This window comes from Diachasmimorpha longicaudata, chromosome 11 (assembly GCF_034640455.1).
Source record: "Diachasmimorpha longicaudata isolate KC_UGA_2023 chromosome 11, iyDiaLong2, whole genome shotgun sequence".
Taxonomy (NCBI): Eukaryota; Metazoa; Arthropoda; class Insecta; order Hymenoptera; family Braconidae; genus Diachasmimorpha; species Diachasmimorpha longicaudata.
In genome coordinates this window covers 6,013,689-6,035,558 of record NC_087235.1, presented here as the reverse complement: position 1 = coordinate 6,035,558, position 21,870 = coordinate 6,013,689, and the positions used below count along the sequence as shown (strand labels likewise).

At 42.4% G+C, this 21,870-nt stretch overlaps 5 protein-coding genes and 1 long non-coding RNA gene across 7 annotated transcripts; 4 read left to right on the top strand and 2 right to left on the bottom strand.

Moving 5' to 3' along the window:
- Nucleotides 1-1,097: 1,097 nt before the first annotated feature.
- Gkt (glaikit) lies at nucleotides 1,098-4,044 on the top strand. The gene is made up of 6 exons (XM_064130055.1): nucleotides 1,098-1,271; nucleotides 1,362-1,460; nucleotides 1,524-2,280; nucleotides 2,374-3,150; nucleotides 3,384-3,588; nucleotides 3,673-4,044. Exons 1-6 carry the CDS (start codon nucleotides 1,259-1,261, stop codon nucleotides 3,805-3,807), a joined length of 1,986 nt encoding a protein of 661 aa, XP_063986125.1. The 5' UTR covers nucleotides 1,098-1,258; the 3' UTR covers nucleotides 3,808-4,044.
- A 1,780-nt stretch (nucleotides 4,045-5,824) lies between these two features.
- LOC135167424 (protein THEM6) lies at nucleotides 5,825-9,443 on the top strand. Its single transcript, XM_064130605.1, has 5 exons — nucleotides 5,825-6,493; nucleotides 6,602-6,946; nucleotides 7,625-7,839; nucleotides 8,600-8,785; nucleotides 8,981-9,443. Exons 2-5 carry the CDS (start codon nucleotides 6,790-6,792, stop codon nucleotides 9,098-9,100), a joined length of 678 nt encoding a protein of 225 aa, XP_063986675.1. The 5' UTR covers nucleotides 5,825-6,493; nucleotides 6,602-6,789; the 3' UTR covers nucleotides 9,101-9,443.
- Nucleotides 9,444-9,726: 283 nt separating this feature from the next.
- Nucleotides 9,727-11,800, top strand: LOC135167425 (protein THEM6). The gene is made up of 3 exons (XM_064130606.1): nucleotides 9,727-10,478; nucleotides 10,563-10,777; nucleotides 11,428-11,800. The coding sequence occupies exons 1-3, from the start codon at nucleotides 10,340-10,342 to the stop codon at nucleotides 11,662-11,664; spliced, it is 591 nt and encodes a 196-aa protein (XP_063986676.1). The 5' UTR covers nucleotides 9,727-10,339; the 3' UTR covers nucleotides 11,665-11,800.
- Nucleotides 11,801-11,813: 13 nt separating this feature from the next.
- Nucleotides 11,814-16,899, bottom strand: LOC135167427 (uncharacterized). Of its 2 annotated transcripts, none has more exons than XR_010299850.1 (3): nucleotides 16,874-16,899; nucleotides 12,040-12,310; nucleotides 11,814-11,909 (listed from the first exon to the last, which is right to left on the bottom strand). It is a non-coding gene; the product is annotated as an uncharacterized LOC135167427 (long non-coding RNA). The 2 variants fall into 2 exon arrangements; XR_010299851.1 differs by having other exon boundaries at nucleotides 12,040-12,240.
- Nucleotides 12,230-19,392, top strand: LOC135167413 (endoribonuclease Dcr-1). The gene is made up of 3 exons (XM_064130585.1): nucleotides 12,230-12,562; nucleotides 12,681-17,018; nucleotides 17,215-19,392. Exons 1-3 carry the CDS (start codon nucleotides 12,503-12,505, stop codon nucleotides 18,670-18,672), a joined length of 5,856 nt encoding a protein of 1,951 aa, XP_063986655.1. The 5' UTR covers nucleotides 12,230-12,502; the 3' UTR covers nucleotides 18,673-19,392.
- On the bottom strand, nucleotides 18,783-21,772 carry LOC135167418 (protein pellino). Its single transcript, XM_064130596.1, has 7 exons — nucleotides 21,630-21,772; nucleotides 21,371-21,562; nucleotides 21,029-21,260; nucleotides 20,712-20,915; nucleotides 19,880-20,167; nucleotides 19,469-19,800; nucleotides 18,783-19,072 (listed from the first exon to the last, which is right to left on the bottom strand). Exons 1-7 carry the CDS (start codon nucleotides 21,638-21,640, stop codon nucleotides 18,946-18,948), a joined length of 1,386 nt encoding a protein of 461 aa, XP_063986666.1. The 5' UTR covers nucleotides 21,641-21,772; the 3' UTR covers nucleotides 18,783-18,945.
- Nucleotides 21,773-21,870: the final 98 nt, after the last annotated feature.

The window sequence follows — 21,870 nt, the reverse complement described above, 5'->3', positions numbered from 1 at the left end:
GATACTTTTTGCTCGTGTACTTTCGCGAGATCGCGGTTAGCTTTCAGAATGATAACAGCAGAGGGTGAGAAATGGATCTTTTTGAATTGCTGAGATACATTTGTTGAGCGATGGGAACGACACGGGGGGAATTTTTTTCCAGAATTAAACTAGATGCAAGCGAGACTGTTGTCCCAGCAAATTCAAAAGAGGGAGTGATTTATGGTGTGTTTTACATCTTTGTAAATATTTCATTAGAGATTCTCCGACGTAGAATCCCCAAAAAAACCACAAACCCACAGAGAGAACTAGTAATTTTTAAAAATGAAAAATTCCTGTTCGTAATTAAATTTTTTTTAATAATGAAACCTGCAATTTTTCTAAAAGCGAAAGAATTCCCAAAGATCACCCGGCTGTCCGCAGATACTGGGATTTTTCCTTCTCCGCGGAAAGTAGTTCAAGGTTTGTTGAACTCCTCTTCATCAATCGCGAATTACTAAGGATTAGAGCCACCCTGTTCTGCCCCAGTCTCCCCTAATTGCGCGGATACACTTGCCCGGTGGAATTGAGACGCGTGGTAATTATACTTAGGAACTCGGTTTAATTGTGCCCCTGGGGGGGTGACGAGAGACAATAGCATTGTCTGATGCTCACCTCTGGAGACTTCCCGGTGAGATTCTCAGGTGATGGGTGGTTTTAACCAAGAACCGAGGTGTGTCTGACGGCTGGGGATTTACGTGTTATGGAATAAGTTCTTGACAGGGTCTGATCTACCACAGTTTTGCCTTCCAGACTTTCGGTATTACGTGGGAAAAACCCTTGAGAATATTCTAGACGTCATTTAACATTTTTTTGCAATGAAAAAAAAAAATCAGGTGGTTCAGAAAAATTACTAAAGTGAGAAATAAATTTGCAAATCAATCGCAGTTGCTCCTTACGAAGAAAAGATTATCTCATTCATCAATAACTCGATAAATAATTAATGCATCCGAAAATAGGAAGTTGGTCCCTTCTTCAAATTCGAATAAACATTGTGCTCTACAGATAAATTACCGATAGTCACGCTCCCTTACTCACCGGTAGTCGATAAGAACAAAAACCCCTTTATCACCCTCCGTCGTGTCTTAGCGTCACACGAGTGATAAGTTTTGGCTTGAAGTTGGTCTTCAATCAAAACAACCCATCCATAAAAATTCCAGCATTTGTAGAAAGCACTACAACCGATGACAAAGGACCCCGAGAATCCGAAAACAGCAACTTCATCCTATCACCTTTGAAAATGGATTCTCCAGGTAATCGACTAGCTCAAAATAACCTCAGTCTGTTCTTCCACATTCCACGAAAAGAATTCAAATAACAATTCGCTAATTCGACACTCTCAGGTAGAACCAGTAGCCGACCAGTGAGGCAGACATGCCCCTTCGGATACAAATGCTACAGGAAAAACCCTGTGCACTTCAGTGAGATGTCTCATCCTCACTGTAAGTAGAAAGCTAAAACCCCTGGGATTTCCCTGCATTCAAAGCCTCGAAATTAATTTCCAGTGGAGGACCTAGTGGAGGATCAACTGGAAGGCCCAGTACAGCTGCCAGACTCTTTGACCTTCAAATGCACAGACAGATCCGTCCTCCTGGACCAGTTGAGGATCGTCCAGATGGTCCTGCTCAAGGAAAAGAGAATTCTCGCAAATGGTAGACTGTCCTGCTCGCAGCCCACGAGCTCACAGTCCCCCATTGGATCTCTTTCATTCCCCCAGATCAAGAACTCCCCAGCTCCACGTCTATCCCACTCCCAAGGTTCCACAATGTCCTCCACGAAGCAACCCACCCCCTTCGCTCTAACCTCAAAGCTCATGAACTCCCCAGTCCCTTCGCAAAAACGAGAACGGGATTCTCCGGACTCCACACAGTCAAAAAAGCACAAGGAATTTCCTCAATCCCAGTCTCCCCCCACACCCTCGCAGAGCCCTTCCCCTGCCCCCCAGGGTTCTGCCACCTCTGGCCTCTCCATATTCGAGAAATACAACGCCTGCTCTACCCAGAAGTCTAGGGAAGAATTCAGAAAAACAGCAATGCAGCAGATGATGAAGCAGAAACAACAGATCCCCTACCTGGGATCTAAAGGAGACTTCGACATGAAGTACGCACTATCCTCACCCTACTTCGTCTTCCTGCCAGCAGTTCAGGCATCACCGGAGACCTGGACACAACCCTACTCCATCACCTTCCCAGAGATCCTCGACACTAGTCTCGGAGACATTGAGGAGAGCCTTCATATTAATTTTATGGTGGACGTTGGATGGTGGGTAGAGCAGTCAATTCAGGATTTTAATTTCAATTTTGCAATTTTCAATAATCAACTACGTAAATTATAATGACATATGAATCGACGCAGGTTGTGTTTGCAGTACTTATTCGCCTGCCAACCTTCGAAGATGTTAATCCTCCTGGGGCAGAGGTGTGACACTGTCCCCCTCCCAGAGAGCATTAAAGTCGTAAAAATCGAGCCCCCGTCGAAGTACGGAACTCACCATTCGAAAATTTCAGTCCTGAGGTACACGAATGGCGTTAGAATAATTGTTTCGACCGCCAATTTATATGAGGACGATTGGCAGAACCGAACACAAGCGCTTTGGATCTCCCCTCACCTTCCGGAGCTCCCAGAAGGCGCCCGGGAGACCGAGGGTGAATCGAAGACTGGATTCAAGAGGGATTTCCTCAGTTATCTTCAAAATTATGGGCCCAACAGAGTTCAGCACTGGTTAGACGTCCTCGAGAAGACTGATTTCTCGTCGATCGACGTCTTCTTCCTGGCTTCTGTTCCCGGAACTCATAAAGAGGAAAACAGGGACCGCTGGGGGCTGAGGAGGCTGGCAAATCTGCTGTCCTCCCATGCAGAAATGCCTGCTGATGGGGCCAAGTGGCCAGTGGTTGCTCAAAGTTCGAGTATCGGAAGCCTTGGGCACAATTTTCAGTCCTGGGTAGGAGATGAGCTCGTTACTACGCTCTCCAGTGACACCAGGAAGGGGCTCAGATCCCTTCCAAATTTCCAATTTATTTACCCCACTACTGAGAACTATAAACGATCCTTCGATATGCAAGTTGGCAGCTGCTGTCTACCTTATGGGGGTCAACTGCATGCCAAGCAGAAGTGGATCAGCAACTACTGCTAGTGAGTTATCTTGAATTATTTATCATCAGCTGTCAGCACCTTCTCCAGGGGGTCTGATGGTATTTGTTTATGTCGAGATCAATTAAGAGTCCGTGAAGAAGCGGTTCATTATTCAGTTCATTTGCATTTGTCGTTTTTGTGGGGATGGAGAGTGAAAGCAAGTGTAATAGGTGGGAAAATTGAATTTTACATTAGCAAATAAGTATTATCATATTCTTTTGCCTTTTTTCCAGCCAGTGGAAGTCATGTAATAATAACAGGACTCAAGCGATGCCACATGTCAAATCTTACACGAGAATTTCCCCGGATTTCAAGAAGATCCCCTGGATTCTTATCACCAGCGCTAACATGAGCAAAGCGGCCTGGGGATGGGGACGGAAGGCTACTAACACGATTCTCAGTTATGAGGCTGGAGTTGTCTTCTTTCCAAAATTTCTGGTACTTATTTATAACAAGCTCGACTTTTTTCGAATTTTTTCTTGTCCTCAAAGTTATGTATAGCTGAGAATATTTTTATTTCAGACAAATTCAACGACATTCCCCATTCAAGAGCCTGATGAAACCGGCACCCCTCCATTTCCCCTCCCCTATGATGTCCCCCTGACACCATATGGCCCCAAAGACGCGATATTCACATGCGACTTCTTCAAAGACTGAGTGCTGTCCTCGGCACATCGATTATGTCCCCGGACATCTAGTCACTCAAGCGAATAAAAAGTAAAGACGCGTGCAACATCGCTTCTCGCTGGTGATTACCATAAAGAAGACATCTCTTCATTCCTGAGTATCTCCTCATTAAAACTGAGATAACAATCAGTGCTAAATCATCATCACTCTGAAATATTTTTCATAATTTTCTGTTGAATAAAAAAATGAGTATTTTAGAAACAGTGACTTGAATTTCACTTTTATTTCAATACCATCCCACACTCGCTTTCCACAAACCATCGGTTCTGAATGAAACCCGGGAATTTCCTCGATATAATATAGAAGTGTCTTTTAAAATCCCGGAAACAATGGGAAAATCATACACAATGCAATAGCGCATGTCTTGCCTTCAAACTGCCGATAAGTAAATGCCCATAATGTACGACAAACAATTATAGAGTCGTCACAATAACCGATGTTTTTGTCCTCTCGATATCTTGCGCGTGGCAAATTATGAATCGATTGATTTTCGAAGAATCCTCACAATTTTTTTCAATCTGTGTATTAACTCCGACGAATCAATAGCTACGAGAAGGCTCATTGTCTTGAGTAAATTATTAAAAAATTACAAAGCTACCTAGCTAATCTACCCAAACATCTTAATAAGACACTCCTTTTTTAAATTTCATTTTTCCATTTGTTTCCTCATTTAACTACATTGTAATAACTCTTATCGATTACCGCTGCTACGTTTTTTTCTCATTCACTTATCAATTTCCTTGTTATGTGGTCGGTCATGCTAAAGGTCAATGACAAATATTTTTAATATCTGATCAAGAAAAAATTTGCAACAGTAAAAAATAAAAGAAATATTTTAGAAAATTTCGAAAATAATACGTCGGAAATTTCGTGTGAGTTGAAAGTGGAATAACCTTCCAAAAATTACCTCCACTATTTTCACCTATGAGAGGTCGACCATATTTCGATTGAATCAAAAATGAAAAGCACACTTTATCGATTGTCACCGTCAGCCAGGATGACTGATGAGAATCAATTCCACCCATTGGGCCACACAATGTCTCACGATTCCCCCGGTATTCGAGCCTTCAAAGGCCCTCACATAGATATTTCGAGTGAACGGCATACGAAAGTTCCTTCAAAATTTCTCTGACCTCATTAAGCTAACGATCGATAGAAATCAAATCCCATGAATTAACATACGCCTTCTGGGAATTGCTCCCACCCACCCTCCCTCGCCCCTCGTCCCCATAAGTAATCTTCACTTTCGATTTTCTGACTAATTCTCGAAAAATCCCGTACGTCAGCCACGTTTTTTTATCAACTCTGTAGCTAAAACGTCCGCAAACAGCGGACGATAAGAAAAACAAAAAATCCGGAAGTAATCGATGGCGCAAGCTGCATAACTCTACCCACCACCAAAACACAAACAAGCTCAGAGAAAAAAAACCTCATACAAGCGAAAAAATGAATAAATATTCATTCAAAATTATTCCGTTCGTTTCGATATTATTTTTCTTTGCAAAATAATGAAGAAAATATTTATTTCAAGAAGGAAATTTCCGAAATTTGTTATGTACAATAGAAATAAAAAAAAATCAACGTTTTAACAGAGTTTAAGTCAATGAAACTTTATTTACCATTGAGATAAATTTGAGAACTCTATTTGTCATCGCCACATTGTCTAATAACTCTTCAATTATATAACAAAACCCCGGGTTGTAAATTTCGAAAATTCTCATTCAAATGAATAACATAAAACCTCACAAAAAAGCCTATCAACTCAATCCAAATAAGACATTAATTCCATTCTCCGAAACAAAAAATCTTCTGGAATTCCCCTAACAAGAGTCCACCACCACCTCCTCCTCCTCCTCCCCCACCCCCAATCACCTGTGTCCGATTGTTCTGCTATTGAACCCTGCCGCGGCGCGCAGGTCCGAGGACACCGTGCTTATCTCCGTCGCGACGCCCAGCGACGTCGAGAGGTAGATTTCCTCCTCGGAGGTCCGCAACTGAGCGCGCACTCAGTCCACTGAACGTCGGCCAAGTGGCTGGATCAGATGACAGTGTCGATCGGCCCCAGTGATTCCCCAACAATCTCCCCAAGTTACCCTCAGTCCCAGTGATATCCCCCGTCAACCCTTCCCCAAGAGCCGCGAGTCTCCGGTTAAAAAAAAATTCTGGAGGGACCATCGACCCTCCAAAGGTGACCCAGTGCTAGACCCTGAGAATGTCGTTGTCCCTTTGAAGTGTTTTCCAGTTGTGATACCACATAAAAATTCCCCAGTCAGTTGATAACCGGCTGAGTGTGTTGATTGGCCTTGTGGATCATCACCAGCGGCGAATGATTTTTTAAAAAAATATCCGGATAAACAAAAGCGGTTTGACACTAGTTCACCTCTACGCAATGCGTCTTGGTACATACTCCCTCGTGAATTTGTTGTCCGATCACTTTCACCTTCATTCAAGGAATCGCTGCCAGGACAGCTTTCAATTGCCCTCCACTGAATTACCCAGTTACCGTAAAAATTGTTGATGCAATTTGCGCACTCGATTGTTTACCAAGTCGCCAATCAGTTGACGCCGATGCCCGAGAGGACAAGCGCCAGGAAGAAGCCAGTGGGGAACAAGGGACTGCGATCATCACACTGATAAAATCAAATTCTCCTGAGAAGTACGTCTGCACCTGGATCTTAATTAATTAATCCAGTTAATTAATTGAGTGATTGGAGTGGTATATGAATTAACTCTTCTAAAAAAAACTTCATTTTTTTTTCTTTAGTGTAGAGGGCTGACGACGATGCCGGCATCTCCAGGTGGTCCACGAGAGACTGAAGCAGCATGTGTATGTGCTTGTGGTACAAGTGAATCGATACGTACCCCTCATCTGGAGCATTACCCCAGGGGTGTTCATAACACACTTCCCACGAGTGTGTAAATAAAGAGGAACGAGAAGATTAAGAAGAAATTATGCTGGCGTGCTGGTTACTGGCCGGCGCCCTGGGTGCAGTGGTGCTTTTGTATGCACTTGTCGAGGTCCACTACTTCCTGAGAATGTTTGTCACTGTTCTACTGGCCCGTTTTTGCAAAAAGCCAGTGCACATTCTCGACGAGACCACTATCTACGGTAAATATCATCATCATCCCCCTTTCAGTGGGGGCTATTTTCGGACGACTGCAGCGATAAAGTACACCTCCGGCAAATCTTGAATCCTTATTGCTGCGGGAGTTGACACACTGGAGGGAGGCCTTGACCCGTGTGTGTGTGTATGTGTGTGTGTGTGTGTTTGTCTGGATACTGGAAATATCAACGGGGATCGATACTCCAGTCGTACCTTTCAGTGTTCGGGTTAATTAGATTTGCCACGAAATCTTCGCCGATGAAGACATTTTCTTGGATTTTTTTTGTTCTTGTTTTATTCCAAGTGAATGAGAATAATGATGTTAATGAGATCGGAAAATTACGGTGTTGAGATAATAAATTCTGGGATCGTGAGACGATTTTAAGAAGAATGATTTGAAAATTGTCACGTTGAGCAAAAACTCCAACACAAAAAAGACCAATTAAATGGCTTAAAAGGAATTTCAATTCCTTTTCAATACGTCACTCCCACGTGCCAATATTGACTCATCAGTGGAATCATTAATTACGATTTTCCCCAGAGGAATTGATGATTAATCTCAATTCGAGAGAACAATATTTATTTCTGAACGATTTGATGAAAAACGAAGTTATAATTTTTCTATAAAAAATATAATCTATCCAATCTATCTAACCCAGCATAATTAGGATAATTAATTTCAGGATTGTGCACAACGACGGATGTCGACACACTCCTGTACCACATGAACAATGCGAGATACCTCCGCGAGCTGGACTTCGCCAGGGCGGATTTTTACGAGAGAACGAGCCTCTACCGTGAGATATGTTCCCAGGGGAAGGGAGTCGTTCAGGGAGCTGCAACAATTAGATACAGAAGATACCTCAAGCCATTCTCCATCTACATGGTCAAGTCAAAGGTGACAACTGTCAGCTAAAAGCCCCTCCAACTAGCAAATTTAATTATTTAATAATTTCCTCCCCAAAGTAACGAAATAAGGCGACGTAAAAATTTAATATCTTCAAGCGAATAATCACATTTACCCATCACACTCCAGAAAAAAGTAATGGACTCGAAAAAAATAAAATACATATCCATGAAGTGATCGATTATCTTCCACTGGTGCAACTTTTTGTTGAACATCACGTCAATAATGACTCGCTGGTCTCATCAGTTTCGCAAAGTTTGTCCGGAAATACTCAAAAGTGTTTGTTAATCCTTTATCTTTTTCGAACCACTGGAGTATTTATATTCCCGTTAAAATGACGTGAGTATTGCCGCCCCCCTTCTCCCCTTGTAAAACTCAATTTGTCATCTTTCTCGTTATTTTATTTAACTCGTAAAACGCATGACAACGTTTCAAGGCAACAAAGCAGTGTTCAACGGGCAATTGATTAACATGAATCGGTCATTATCATTCAACTAGGATCAACGCACACAAATGCATTTGCAATTTTTGTTTTAAATAATTCCTAAAGACGTATTACAAGTCCTTGGAGCAGGTGTTTTCCATCAAATACAGCGCGTACGTTTAATTAACCCTGAGCATTTGAAATTGTGCGATTTATGCATTTTTTTTTCTCATTTACAAACGCGAGTCAGTCGATACTATGGAATTCCCTGGAATCAGCAGAATTCCACTAATAAATTTTCTTTTTTTTATCTTCAAACAATTGCAGATTATTTACTGGGATGACAAGTCCATTTTCATGGAGCACAAGTTTATCACTCCACGTGATGATTTTGTACGGGCGATCGCAATCTGCCGTCAGCGATTATTGGATTGCAATGCTGAGACAGTCATGGCTGCACTACTTGAACGAGGAGTCAAGAATAATGGAACTAATGACGTAGGCGTAACACAGGTAGACTAAAGACTAATAAAATCACGGAATCCCGTTGGTTTTTAATCATCTGCTGGACTAATGACAATAATTTCATTAATAAATCTTACGAAATAACTCGTAAATTTGTTAGTAAAATTACTGCTGTATTTAAATGACGAATGAAAATGCTCAGAGGCTTTCAGGTAATTAATTAAGGGGGTTGTGACTCCACAGGTGACGCACGTGCGACCGCAGATACCACCGGAAGTCGCTCGATGGCTTGAGAGCAACGAAATATCATCGGCCACTCTCAGGGCAACCGACAATGTTCCAGTGGTGACGACGAATTTTTGAAAATAATCGTCGTCAGGGGTTCATCATAACTGCATCGGTGCAGATATGACCTACTCTCTCAGCTCAGGATCTCTTGCAAATGTATTTTTGCGACAATTGTATTATATTATTTTGTAGACGTTTTTTATTCACCGGGGGAATGAACTATTTTCCACCCATGTCTACACGAGGTGTGATGAGTTAGGTGAATTATTTCGAGTGATTGTGCACTTTTTGGGAGTGATACGGAAGTCGATGGATTATTTTCATAATCGGTGGTAACTAATGTGTACATATTAATTATTGTGAGGTATTATTAAAGTATTATTAAAGTGGATGAGCGCTGTGAGTGAATGTCAACGAATTTCTAACGTTTTTTATTTCATTATTCGTCCTGACGAAGAGGTAGAAAACGCGATTATTTTTCTGCTACGAAATCAAATAAATACTTGATGAATTTAGTTCGCGACCCTAGAAATGACGACACAATTACTTGAATTGCTAATCGTCCAGTAGTTCCCCCAGGAAATGAACCGGTCTAATTCAGGGAGGCCAGACATCGATTTTTCGTGAACGAAAAACGTCGGTTTTACGATGTCATTTGAATAAAAGCGAGTCGTGGGGGAGACTTTTGCGGGAAATGAGACCCTCTGTCCCGGTAAAAGCTGACGGGGGAAAAGCTCGTCTACTTGTTTCGGTTAACCAGTAAAAAGTCTATTGAAGTTGTCAGTGTTCCCAAATAAAATCAGGAAAATAAAAATTCCAGTGAAAGCGCCATGAAAAATCGCGTCTTTCTTCGCTTCAAAATTTTATCATTCAATTACATCTTCAGTGAGAGTATTTCGTTAATTTAGTTAACTGAAACCCATTAGTGAAATTCGAGGAATAAGTTCTCCCGAAGAAAGTCAAACAAATTGTCCTTAATGAGTATTCGTAATGAATTTTCCATCTGTCAAAAGTCGCCGCGTATCGATTGCAAAATGGAATGTCAACTCAGTTAGATGTATTTCGGAATTATAAATATTGAGAAATCAACTAGAAAAGTTATTTAACAGAATGTCAATTTTGAATGGAACGCGAACATCGAAACCAGTTTCTGTAGCTCGCCGATTGTGGAACGAAGACAGAACGTGTCTGACAGTGGGGGAAATTGGCCGACCTAAAGAAGCGTTGAATCCTAGCGTATCAGTACGCGACTGGTGACGGTTGCGTCAACTTGTAAAATAAAATTGATAAAAAGTACCGCTTCAACCAGCGAAAATGGTTTGTTGGATCGCAATTCTCCTCGTCCTCTACATTTTCTTCGACGTCAACTACTTCCTGAGAATATTGCTGACAGTGGGATGGGGAAGGCTCTTCCAGAAGAAGACGAAGATCTTCGATTCCACGTGTATTTACGGTATCTAGGATTTTTCATTCGCATTCTATCATTCGTTTCCTGATTTTTTCACTGAGGAGCGATTATATGGGTCATTCCCCCCAGGGATCTGCACCACTCAGGATATCGACCTAGTCCTGAGGCACATGAATAATGCCCGGTACTTGAGAGAACTTGACTTTGCTCGATTCCATTACTACGATCGATCCGGGATCTATGGGGAAGTCATGCGGCGAGGAGGTGGCGCCGTTCAGGGCGCCTCTTCCACACGATATCGCCGAGCTCTGGGTATTTTAACTCCATACAAGGTCACCACTAAGGTAATTACATATGATCGCGCGAAGAATTATTTTTTAGAAAACATCTAGGGCAAAATGATGTTTAGTAAAAAATTTTAGTGGAAGCGCGGAAAATTTCACGGTAGAAGGCCGAATTTTTCCCCACATTTCTGGGGAAATTTCCCGGAAATCTTCGGCAATTTTAGCTTTTACTGGGACATAAATCTACTGGCAGAACTGATATTCTTGACAAAAGGACATTAAATTTTCTAGAACCCTCTGAAAGATTTAAATTTTTGTTTGAGAAAATTGCAAAGCAATTTTCGCTCCCAGTTTTTAAATCGCAAATTTTTCCATTAGACGAATATGCCATACATCAACCTATTAGACTCGAATATAACGAGATTCAGAAATATCGCGAATCGACGAATAATAATCACTGAAACGAATTCTTATGAATTTAATTGACCAATATTTCTGTTTCTGATGCGAACTAACGAGAAATTGATGCATTTAACAAGCTCATTATTTCGAATTATGATAAAATAATGCATTCAATGTGCAAATGTAAAACTGTAATTGTAGCATCAAGGAAAAAGGCCATTCCATTCAAGGATTTCTTCCAGTGCATCCTCAATGTACGAAGAAATTATTCGACATAATATACATTAATTTCCCTCACACTACTACAGCTCATCTACTGGGAAGACAAACATTTTTACCTTGAGCACGAGTTCATCAGTCTCACCGATAACTTCATCCGTGCGGTTGCATTGAGCAAACAGACCGTCACCGGCCTCGAGGTCCCAGTTTCCGAGATCATTGCCAAGGTCGAGCCGGGAGTTCAACGACCCGAATTAAACCCCGACCTCAAGTTGTGGATGGAATCCATGGACGAGTCTTCCAAGAAGCTCAAGAAGCGGAATTAATCCTGGATTCCTGTCACACCAATTATTCCAGCATTTTGTAATCATAATTCATCCCTTTCGTCTTATTATTTAATTCCCCCCCTTCATTTCTGTTTCTCCGGGTTCAAAAGGGCTGTGAAATAAATCGGTGAATACATTTCTTGGTCTTACCTTTATTCTCCCGCGGTATTAACCACATCCTCTCCAGAATGAGTCAGGATTTTTTCAATTGGTGAAGCCATAACCTCATCTTTGAAGAGGAAAATCTGAAATAAACGCCCAACACGTTGATGTAAATAAAAACAATTCAGTTGAGCATTGATGGCAATTGAATTACGTGGGCTTTAGTTTGGTTTAAATGTCGGCCATTTTTTCTCCCTGCCCTGGATGACCTACCCTTGAAATTCCACCAATGATATCCTTTTGAGAGAAGACTAGTGATGGGGTCATTCGCTGTCCCTCCGAGAGTAGTTAGGTTAGAAATCACTTGGGCGTTCGCAGCGCCATCTGTTGTCGATTTGTTGAAGCTCAACGTGCCTCACACTCACTGCTCCCCGATGATCTCGGCTAGTGTAGTAGTGTCAGAGATTTTTTAACCTCCAAAAACCCAATGATACCGTTGTTTATCCGGGGTACATTCCCAAAAACTCTCCCTCCCCACGATTTGCTATTAAGCAAACACGATTGCAGAACAAATATTCCCTCTGAACTAGTCGTACAACGAGTGCAATAATAGATCAATTGTAGCAGTGCTATTAATTTAATAATGATATTTATAACCTCTATTGTTAACAAGTGTTGTGATTCCCATTCATGCTTTCAACAGTGGAGTGAATTATAATAAATCCAGGATAGTGAGATGGCCTTTTTCTTCAACGATCAAGTTTACACGAAGTCTTTCACTCCAAGAGAATATCAGGTAAAAAATCTGGTGAAATACCCATTTTTATGATAAAATTTCCATTTCCTTCATCACTACAATAAATAACCTCATTGAAGTGACAAAAAAACATGTGACGTTTTTTTTTGCTATTCAGGTGGAACTACTGTACACCGCAAAGCAGAGAAATATCATAATATGTCTAGGAAAATACACCGAGCAAACATTCATCGTAACGAAATTAATTCAGGAATATGCGACAGGAAATCGATGTCCTGTCCCCTCCTCCCAGCGAATTGTTTATTTGTTAGATAACGAAGAATCTTGTTCTCTAAAATCCGATTACATTGAACAACTGACAGACTTGAAAGTATTAGTCATCAATTCTCCAAATAGTAATAATGAACTTACGCACAATCTTTCCACGGCCCACGTGCTCCTCACGACAAGCCAAATTTTTCATGAATTGGTCAAGACGAGAGCGATCTCTGCAGAGCAGATCAGTTTATTGATATTCGATCAGTGCCAGTTGTTAATTAAAAATGAGGAGGTTACGGATTCATTGGCGACTCTGCGAGGGTCGCCAGGCGGTGAGAGATTGAGGGTGATTGGATTAGCGATTCCTCTGTTGGATCTCACAGAGGAGCCTGGAAGACTGAGCTTGGAGATTAATCGTTTAGAGAGAACTTTTGAATGTGATGTAGAAACGACTAGTGATATTTTATCAATTTTAAGATACAGCCCGAGACCAAAAGAATACATAATAGAATTCGAGAAGTCTCCCACAGGGGCCTTCCAATCTACTCTGGAAGCAATTGCCTTGGACGCAATGTCCTTCCTGAACGATCACAGACATGACCCCACCGAGATCTACCAAGACGAGTTCCTCGAGGACATTCAGAAAATTCCAGACCCAACGGAGAAGCCCCGAGAGATGCTCCAAGACTTTCTGACAATCCTGGAGACCTTAGGACCCTGGTGTGCGGATCGTGCAGCCCTTTCCCTGCTCACCCTCTCTGAGAAGTTGAAAATAAAAACTCCCTACGAGCGTCACTATCTCCTCCTTAATCTCGTCGGCTCAGTGATGATAAAGATACGAGCCCTCTGTGACCACGAGTTCTCCTCGATACCGGAGAAGGTCAGAGTCTACGACTACTCAACGCCAAAGGTCCACCGCCTACTGGAAGCCTTGAAGACGTACGCACCTCTGTACAAGAAAGCCTTGGAGAGTCCCGAGAGAATATATCCACGCAGGCATTGGCTTCAGAACAACATGAAGCACAATCAGTCCCAGTCCAGCCAGCCTCCTGGGGAGGCCACTGTCCCCAACAAACGCGGAAGATACCACAGGGCATTCAGAGGAATGACAGACCCAGACCTCCTCTGTGGTGTGATATTCGTGGACAAGAGTTTCACAGCAAAAATTCTATTTTACCTCCTGAACGAAGTCTCCAAGCACGACGAGGATCTGCACTTCCTGTCGCCCCTGTACACCATCGAAAAGACCTCCGACGATTCGAGTTACTCCCGAGACCCCGAGGCTGAACACAAGAAGCAGGAGGAGGTGCTAAAATCCTTCCGGATTCACGAGTGTAATTTGTTGGTGGCAACAGCAATTCTGGAAGAGGGAATAGAGATTCCAAAATGCAATTTTGTGATGAGATACGACTTCCCCAAGACGTATCGATCGTACGTCCAGTGCAAGAGCAGAGCCAGGGCGAATGATGCCGTCCACATACTGCTCATATCCAGCACAGGTGCTAAGGAAGCCATTTGGCAGCTAGCGCAGTATCACTACATCGAGAAAGTTCTGCTCGAGAAGTGCACTAGCGAGGAGCCCAGGGAGGACGACGAGACAGAGGCTGACAGGTACTCCTCGATAATACCAAGTTATCAGCCGCTAAAGACTGAGAATGGCCCTCTGGTCTCCTTCAATTCAGCGATATCCCTGGTGAACAGATACTGCGCTAAACTGCCCAGTGATACGTTTACGAGACTGACACCCGAGTGGTCGGTAAAGACATTAAAATGCAACGAGCAAACTTTGTACTCGTGCTCCCTGAGGCTTCCCATAAATTCTCCCCTGAAATACGTGATATCTTCTCACCCGATGCCCAATAAAGCGATGGCCAGGAGGTTGGCAGCACTGCAGATGTGCATAAACCTCCACAAAGAAAACGAAATTGACGACAATTTGTTGCCAATTGGAAAAGAGAACTTCAAAGCTAGACCCGAGGACGTGGAGGTGCCAGCATTGCCTGATGAAATCAGGTCTGAGTACTCGGAGGCTAGACCTGGTACGACAAAACGTCGTCAGTACTACTACAAGAAGACTGCTGAGGCTCTAACTGACTGCAGGCCGACAGTTGGAGTTCCATCGTATCTCTACCATATCAAGATGATCCTGAGTTGCCCTCTCCCTCAGGAGCAGAACACGAGAGGCAGAAGAATATACCCACCGGAGGAGTCACACATTGGTTTTGGCATTCTCACCCTGAAGAAGATCCCAAAGCTCAGTCCATTTCCGATTTACACTCGGTCTGGGGAGGTACAGGTGGAGCTGAAGCTCAGTAAGAATACTGTTGTCTTGGATTCCATCAAGATTGAAAGGGTCTCGACGTTCCTCAACTACACCTTCACGAATGTCCTCAAGCTGCAGAAGTACCTCATGATCTTCGATCCAAACGCCTCCGAAAATTCCTACCTCATAGTTCCGGTTATGAAGACTGAGACGAAGGGAGTGGAGGACATAGATGTCGATTGGGATTTCCTCCAGCTGATCTATGACAACCGGAACACCATTCCTAGTGAAGTTTCGGAGAATGAGAGGGAGAATTTTCAGTTCGATGCTGCCAAGTACAACGACGCTGTGATAATGCCCTGGTACAGGAACCAGGATCAACCGCAGTACCTATACGTTGCTGAGATCTGCAGGAATTTGAGTCCAAAATCGTTGTTCCCTGGGGATGGTTACAGCACGTTTGAGGAGTACTACTTAAAAAAATATGGAATCAAAATTCAGAACCGGGATCAACCGCTTCTCGACGTGGACCACACATCAGCTAGATTGAATTTCCTTACCCCCAGGTATGTCAATAGAAAGGGAGTGGCTCTGCCAACGAGTAGTGAGGAGACCAAAAAAGCCAAACGAGAGAATCTCGAGCAGAAGCAGATCCTGGTGGCTGAGCTGTGCGCAGTCCATCCTTTCCCAGCTTCCTTGTGGAGACAGGCTGTTTGTTTACCTTGTATACTGTACAGAATAAACGCTCTACTATTGGCGAATCAAATAAGGTGTCAAGTGGCGCAGATGATGAACCTGGGGCTGCAGCATCTCTCCGAGGATTTCGAGTGGCCAGCCCTGAATTTCGGTTGGAGTCTTGCTGAGGTCTTGAAAAAGTCCAAGGAGATGAAGAAAATTGAACTTGAGGAGCCCAGATCCCCTCCGAAATCCCCAAGTCCCGAGATGATGGAGACAGAGCACTTGGGGATGATCATCGAGGATGTGACAGATCTCATTGGTGACGAAGATGGTGACTCTGATACACTGGAGATTGGCACCTGGTCCAATGACATGGCTATGGAATCCATTTGCATGGATTATGAAGCAATGTCTAACAATGTAACAGTTCTTCCACCCCAGTTTGGGTATAACAGCCATGAGAATGGCATCAAAGGGGGCTCTCCCACGTACGATCATTCAGACACTTATGGGTACTGCTCTGATGACTCGTACACCGATGATGGATTCGTCGATTCTAATGACGAGAGCGAAGAAGAGAGGAATCGGGGGATCAGGATATCGTATACTGGGGAGAACACTGCTGAAGCTGTTGAGGACGAATCCAAGCTCAAGAAGATCAATATCAATAAGAAAATCATGACTCTGTTCAATGACTCCGAGAGAAAGCTCCACAACTCGAAATTTCTGTTCACATATGGGGAGAATGAGAGCTGTGATGAGTCTCTTCTTGCTCAGCACAAGAGGCTGCACTTTGATTATGCTAAGAAACGTGAAAGTGAGATCATCGATTTTTTATTCATCAGAAAGGATAAAGAAATAGTATTCAATCATGGTCAGAAGGCCTTGAAGCCAGTTACAAGTGATCTAGGGGATTGTTCGACGTTTGAGCATTGCGAATATATCAGGAGTGTTGCTCAAGAGATTACGAGAGAGATTGAGAAGGAGAAATTGTCGAGTGATTATTTTTATTCCAAGAGTCAGGGTAATAGCAACAACATTCCAACACCTAGGTTGTATGAGCCAGCGGAAGTGAACTTTAGTTTTGATTATCAGCCAGTACTCGAGGGACATCCCGGCCCCAGTCCTAGTCTTATTCTTCAAGCTCTTACCATGTCCAACGCCAATGATGGTATCAATCTGGAGAGACTTGAGACCATTGGGGATTCATTCCTTAAATACGCCATTACTACGTACTTGTACTGTACGTATCCAGTGATTCATGAGGGCAAGCTCAGTCATTTGCGGTCAAAACAGGTAAGAATTTTTTTTCGTTTCTCTCTTCATTAATCATTTTATGATCAGGTTTTACTTCCTGGTGTTTTTTGTTTTCTTGTTTTGTATTTTTTTTTTCCAATGAATCGAAAAAGAACTTGAACCAAAGTGCAAAGATTCGCAATCATTATAGAAGAAGAAGTTGAACAGTTGAACATAAATTATCCTTATCATTCAGGTAAGCAATTTGAACCTGTACCGCCTGGGTCGTCGAAAAATGCTGGGTGAGAGTATGATAGCGACAAAATTCGAGCCACACGACAACTGGCTACCGCCTTGCTACTACGTCCCCCGTGAGCTCGAGCAGGTGTTCATAGCGTCCGGAGTGCCCTCGAGCCTCTGGAATCAGGCCCAAGATCTCCACACCCTCCAGCCGACCCTCGACATCAGCGAAATAACCCAACTAATTCGAGACACTGAATACAAACTAGGAATAATGAGAATGGAACTGGATAAAAACGACAATCGTATGGTTGACGATGTGTCAATTCCAGAGTCCCAACACTGCTCGATCCCCTACAACCTGATCACCCAGCACAGTATCCCAGATAAAAGCATAGCTGATTGTGTGGAGGCCCTGATAGGAGCTTACCTGATAGCTTGTGGACCCAGAGGAGCTCTGCTGTTCATGGCCTGGCTGGGAATACACGTGCTCCCAACCCTCCAAGTCACTCTAGTCCAGGAGAATGAACCACTGGATCATCATCCAGGTAGCACGCCCTACGTCAAAGGTATGGACCCCTCTGGAAGGACAACATGGTGTCAGACTCGGTACGGGAAGCTCGAGGAGCCCAGGAATCCTCTTCTCAGGCACGTGGCGGATCCGGAGACAGAGCTCTCTCTGATGCTCGATGGTTACGAGAAACTTGAAGAGAGTATTCACTACAAGTTCAAGGACGCCAGCTACCTCCTTCAGGCGTTCACCCACGCTTCTTATCAACCGAATAGACTGACTGATTGTTATCAACGCCTGGAATTCCTCGGGGACGCTGTACTGGACTACCTGATCACCAGACACCTCTACGAAGACGCGAGACAGCACTCACCAGGAGCACTGACAGATCTGCGATCTGCCCTGGTGAACAACACAATATTTGCATCACTCGCTGTGAGGTGCGGCTTCCACAGGTACTTCAGGCATCTCTCACCAGGTCTCAACGTCGTTATAGACAGATTTGTAAGGATTCAGGAGGAGAATGGGCATTCGATCAGTGAGGAGTACTACTTGATTGGGGATGAGGAGGCTGAAGAGGCTGAGGATGTCGAGGTTCCCAAGGCTCTTGGCGATGTCTTCGAATCATTGGCTGGTGCTATTTACCTTGACAGTGGTATGTCCCTGGACGCTGTCTGGAGTGTCTACTATAGAATTATGAAGACTGAGATTGAACAGTTCAGCACTAATGTACCAAAATCACCGATTCGTGAGCTTCTGGAACTTGAACCAGAGACTGCTAAATTTGGTAAGCCTGAGAAGCTCGTTGATGGACGGAGAGTGAGAGTCACTGTTGATGTTTTTGGAAAAGGATCATTCAAAGGCATCGGGAGAAACTACAGGATAGCCAAATGTACTGCAGCTAAATGTGCTCTTAAGAAACTTAAGAAAATGCAATCGACATCCCAAAGACAAAAAATTTGATATATCTAGGTGATATTTAATCAAATTCAACTGAACCGCCATGTTTTTTAACTTGAGATTACTTTTCTATTTCTTTCCTCTTGTCTGGTCTTTTCATTAGTTGAAAAGTATTACATATTTTCTCGGTTTATTCGGGATCAATACGCACTGGAGTGTATAAAAAAATTACAATGAGTGAGAAATTGTTTACAATACAGGTTTTGTTTATATCGCTTCTTTTTTTTTCTTATCAGCAGTCTGGTAGTGATAAATTTTGAAAAAATTTATAACTTATTAGTCTACGTTGTCTTGGAATATTAGTCTCACGTAGCCTGGAGTTCCCTCGAGGGGTACTGCGCAGAAGGGGCAGATTGCTATGTAGCCGTTTGTACCATGAGGAATTGCAACTTTTTCCCAATATCTGAAAGGCGAGACATGAAAGATAATTAGTGAATTTAATTGTGCGGCGAACTGATGGTAAATCAAACCAAATTCCCACACAGATTTGTTTGTAAATATACCTGAAACTAGTGGATTAAAAAAAATACGTGACTTTTTGTAGCATAATCCTTCTTTTGAGGATATTTTAACATCTCTTATTAAAACCATTTCAATTTTTGTTTTACCGAGGGCATCACAAAATTCATATGTACTTATTTGGCCTCATATCATTCGCACCGATTTTTACATAAATAAATCTTCAAATACCCGTGTCTTACAAATAAATTGTGATATGACTGACGTAATGTTGTTTTATTAGGAAAATTTCTTTAATAAAGAATGAAAAATTCATTAAATAAATAATGCTAATACATACTTGACAGTTTTTTCTGTTGCCATGTGACCGCAAGGGTTGAAGGCATACGTCGGAGGGCCTCGATCCACGTAAAATGCCGGCTCAATCCCCATACACAGCTTGACAATTGGTCCAGCTACCAAACACATTGGGCATCGTCTCGTTGCCTTGTCCTTTTCCTGTCCCCAATCATGATACCCTTGAACATGTCCACATTTGAGATAAACGTATGGCTGTTGTTGGGCAGAGTCTGACACTGGTTTTCTCGGTATAACCAGGGTGTTCAGGCCCACCGGACACTGAGGGCGTCCTGCATTTATTGCGTCTACCAATTCCTCTAAATCGTGTTTCGTCTGGAGAGGAATAAATCAGAATTAAGTTTTTTTCAAGTACTGGGATGGGGAAGACAGTCTCAACGGTTTGCAGACTCACTGGAGATTTGGCTAGACCTTCAGCAGATCGCCAGAGGAGAGTAGCTCCACACAAGTCGATCAATGTGCCATCCTGCAATACATTATCCTCATCTTCGACGACGTTACCTTTCTGCTGTGCACTTCGACTCTCTCTGAGAGAAAACACTCCTCCACCAACGCTTATTTCACGCCAGGAGCCACACTGGGCCTCACCCCCGCAGAACTGACCTCGTGGGTGCATTATCAAAATGCCGTTTGTGGTTAGACCGTCAATTTCTCTATTCTCTTGCCATTTTGTTGCTTTCTCCTATCACACAAGAACATGGCGAACTTAAAATAATTTATAAATCAATGCTTATCAAATGGAAATTCCATTTTTGGAAGACAATGATCACAATTGAGGTTTGACTGTCGATTATGCAAGTATCTTGAGCGTTAATCATCTTTTTATGGAGCTCTCTGAATTGCTGATTGTAGTGACATTATTCTTCAAATAAAAAATGCACTTCCTCTTCCTAATGAGGCTAGACTGCGTTCGATTTGTCACCACGTTCATCAGTTATAAATCTTCAAGAGACTGTCCATTTTTTGTCACGTAATAATATTCAATAATATTTGCAATTAGCTTCAATGGCTGACCCTGAACAATATTTCAAGCCAATCTCGGATTTTACAGTGATAAAATTCTTTTGCAGCACTTATAGTTTTGGAGTCGACGTTTTTCCAACAATTATGCAATTTTTAAAATAGAAAACTCATTGAAATAGAGAATAAATTCATCACGCCATTCCAAAAATTGTCCGGCAGTCCCTTATCACATATTACTCAATGATAAAATTCCAATGACTCACCCCTAAAAAAATATTTCTGGAGCTGTCAAAACCAGCAGCATAAATTCTCGTAATCTTCGGATTATGTCTATCAGTCAATATACGACAAGCAAATCTACTTATTGTACTTTGAGCCATGCGGCTCTCATTACCAGGGCCATTCTCAGTCGCTGGATAAGTGTCCATGACGACAAAATCAATTGGCGGCTCCGATGACCGGCCAATCTACAACAAACAGCCAATAAAAAATGTATAACAATGAGACTTGTAAACATATTGTAAAAACATTAAACAAGATAAAAATTAATCGTTAAAATCACCGAAGGTGATTGACTCACTTGAAACATATCAGTAGTGTCATCCTCAGTATATTCAACAATGACAGCCTGTGTTCTCGATAATGTATACGATATTGAGTGCTGTTTTGCATTCAAAACAGCTTGGGAATTGTGTGGAGTTTTAACGACATAATGTTTACTCCTCTTTACCCCGTTTGGAGTTGGTCTTTTGTATAATACGAATTTACTTCTACGACGACCTCGATCACCAGGTGGAAGAAATCCATTGTATCTAGAATAAAATCAAATGAAAAATAAATGATGAGATTCATCAACAAAGAGTGCATTTATCATTAACGCGAGGATAAATCCGAATAGATCATTATCATAAAAAAATCTCACCCTAGAATAACGAGCTCCCCATACTTTGTAAGACTCTTGGACTTTTCATGATTATGATGGCTATTGCTCCCATGAGATGTATTGACATAAGGACGACTGTGATTATGTTTCGTAGTCGGACTGTGGGGCTGATCAACGGTATCCGCTGATTGTTCCACAAGGATTGGACTTTCAGTACCATCACCGTCAGATCTATGAAGCGTAAAATCCACGTAAAAACCTCATCACCTCCCACACAAATCCCTGATCAAATACTCACCGAATAACCATCCTGCGAGTATCCCAAATCTTGTCTTCACAAACCAATAAAAACCCCTCAGAATTTTTAACCCCAACTAATTCAACTAAACCCCAATAAATAAATTAATAAAACTCTCGCGAGGAGCTGGGCGTCCAGAAGGTGAGCTCCAAAATCGTGTAATCAGTCTTACGTTTCGTTAATTAATAATTCTCCCTCGATTCGCACAAATTCACTTTTTCACCGCCGTAAACACTGATAA